Source organism: Pundamilia nyererei, unplaced genomic scaffold (genome assembly GCF_000239375.1).
Source record: "Pundamilia nyererei isolate P.nyererei 1_Seehausen unplaced genomic scaffold, PunNye1.0 scaffold00090, whole genome shotgun sequence".
NCBI lineage: Eukaryota > Metazoa > Chordata > Actinopteri > Cichliformes > Cichlidae > Pundamilia > Pundamilia nyererei.
Window position 1 is genome coordinate 102,339 of NW_005187491.1, and position 2,041 is coordinate 104,379.

Genomic DNA, 2,041 nt, shown 5'->3' on the forward strand with positions numbered 1-2,041 from the left:
AAAAAAGAACGCCCAGATCTTTAATTAAGGGAAAGGTTGGCATTTAGGAATATTAATATCACACTCAACTGACTGCGTTTTATCTTCCCATTGCACTGATGGGTGGACAGTTCTTAGGTGCCTGTGCATGTTGTTTGTGGAGCTCTATATGATATCCTTTTCTTGTAGACTCTACACTCTGCCTTTGTTTTGTCAATACGATTGAAATGGTTCCAGACTTTGCTTCTTTTCTTGGTGTCACTCATTTACTTTACTGTACCTTTCCAATGTGACGGTGTTGTCTCTTGTTGTTGCTCCCGGCTGTCTTTCTTTCCCTCCTGCTCTTGTTGTGTGCTACTGCTGTTGCGAGTGTAACTACCGTCCCCGCTCCCTCAGCTCAGCTTAGCGCTGAGCAGAGGGGCTCAAACGCAAGGCTCTGTTTGGCGTCTCTGCTCAGCGCAAACACAAGGGTGACTTGCAGCGCAAAGCAAAAAAAAGTGAAAGAGAGGGCAAGAGAAAGAAAAAAACCCACGGCTCCCAATAAGGAGCCGGCTCGCATCGTTCACTTCAAAGACCCGGCTCTAAGAGCCATTTCGTTCACCCATCACTAGTCACAACAGCACCTACTATCAATACTGCTTTTGTGTGGTAGGTATTAAAGGGCAGATTGTTTCTACTGAGAATCTGGATTCAGTATCACTGCACGCAAACATAAACAATCATCAATATAAAATTAAGAAGCAACACCCTGTAGACCATGGCTCTACTGGCGTCACCAAGAAATCCAAAGTGTGGTGACTTTCTGGGATCTGGGTGTGTTTGAGGTGCAGTGCTCGGGTTTCTAAAGGGGGAACTCTTTTTTAAAATGATCACTGCATAGATTTTTGAATTTTGAATTTTCTTGTTTTTATGACTTTTTTTCTGGCAGTTTAATACATTTGTTAAACACTGTATAACTGTATACAAAAATATTATATTTTCTAAGGATTCATCAAAAGTACTGTGGGTTGAGTCAGTTTATTTTGTCACTTTGACTCAAAGAAGTTCAGAATAGTTTTCTCATAATTACGAGTGTAACCAAGACTGCATACAGCCTACAGGAGTGCCTAAGGCAGGATGAGGAAGCCAGCTTCAAAGCGCTAAAACCTGCATTTCTTGGAAAAGTCACTCAAGGCTGTTTCTCAACTGGTAACAGCTGTAAGATGAGTGACAGTTTTTTTTTTCTATTTCAGCAATTTACTTGTTTTGTTAAGTGTTGATATAGACAACTTGGGTCATTTTTATTGAATTACACAAAATATAACTTGTTGCTGTGTGGTACATGAAGCTTGTTTTTTAGTTTTGGTGAGTTAAATTAACTTCACACTCCACCTTCACAAATAAAATAGGCTGTTTTAGGTTTCACAAAATCAACATTCCAGGAGTCAAAAGGCTAATGAGGATATAAAACCACTGGGTATGGTCACAATGTCCATCTTTTATAAACAGTCTGTTGTGTGACATTCTGTACTTTATCTGGTGTTAAATTATTTCTTAAAGACTTAGTATTATTTGATTCCTTTTCTATTTTGAAGAACTCCCATGTGAAGACCAAACACACACTAGCCTCTCAATACTTCCACGCCTTGTTATGTGACTCTCTCGGCTTCTGCTCATTGGTTCTTTCTGAAGATACAGTGTCCCAAAAAGAAATTTATGTGAAGGATTGTAAATGAAACGCAGGATGCTGTGATTTTAAACAAGTGTATTACAACATAAATAAATAATAGCATTTGGATCAGTGATTCTATATTTCAAACAGTTTGAGATTTGAAAAACATTTAACCGAACACAAAAAAATGGAAGAGTAGAAAAGTTTGTTTCCTATCTTACCAGATGTCTGCGAAGTGAAGCAAAAAGCATCAAACCGATCATTGTTTTTATCTTTTGGGCCATAACTGCGGATGCCTGAAGGCAACTCGCCTCCACAAACTGGTCGTGGGTGAATAATCGGATAATGAACAGTGCCATCATGGAGCCAACCTGCGTTGCACCAATCCAAACCCTCAGTCCAAGCTGCAGG

The 2,041-nt window shown here is 39.5% G+C and overlaps 1 protein-coding gene across 1 annotated transcript in view; it reads right to left on the reverse strand.

The window, feature by feature from the left end:
- Nucleotides 1–2,032, reverse strand: part of hapln2 (hyaluronan and proteoglycan link protein 2) — a gene marked incomplete at its 5' end in the record, with an annotated part of 3,476 nt that extends 1,444 nt beyond the window's left edge. The window contains one exon of the mRNA XM_005739265.1: nucleotides 1,852–2,032. Coding sequence (XP_005739322.1) covers nucleotides 1,852–2,032 — 181 coding nt within the window. The remainder of the gene's footprint in view (nucleotides 1–1,851) is intronic.
- Between the last annotated feature and the right edge of the window lie 9 nt (nucleotides 2,033–2,041).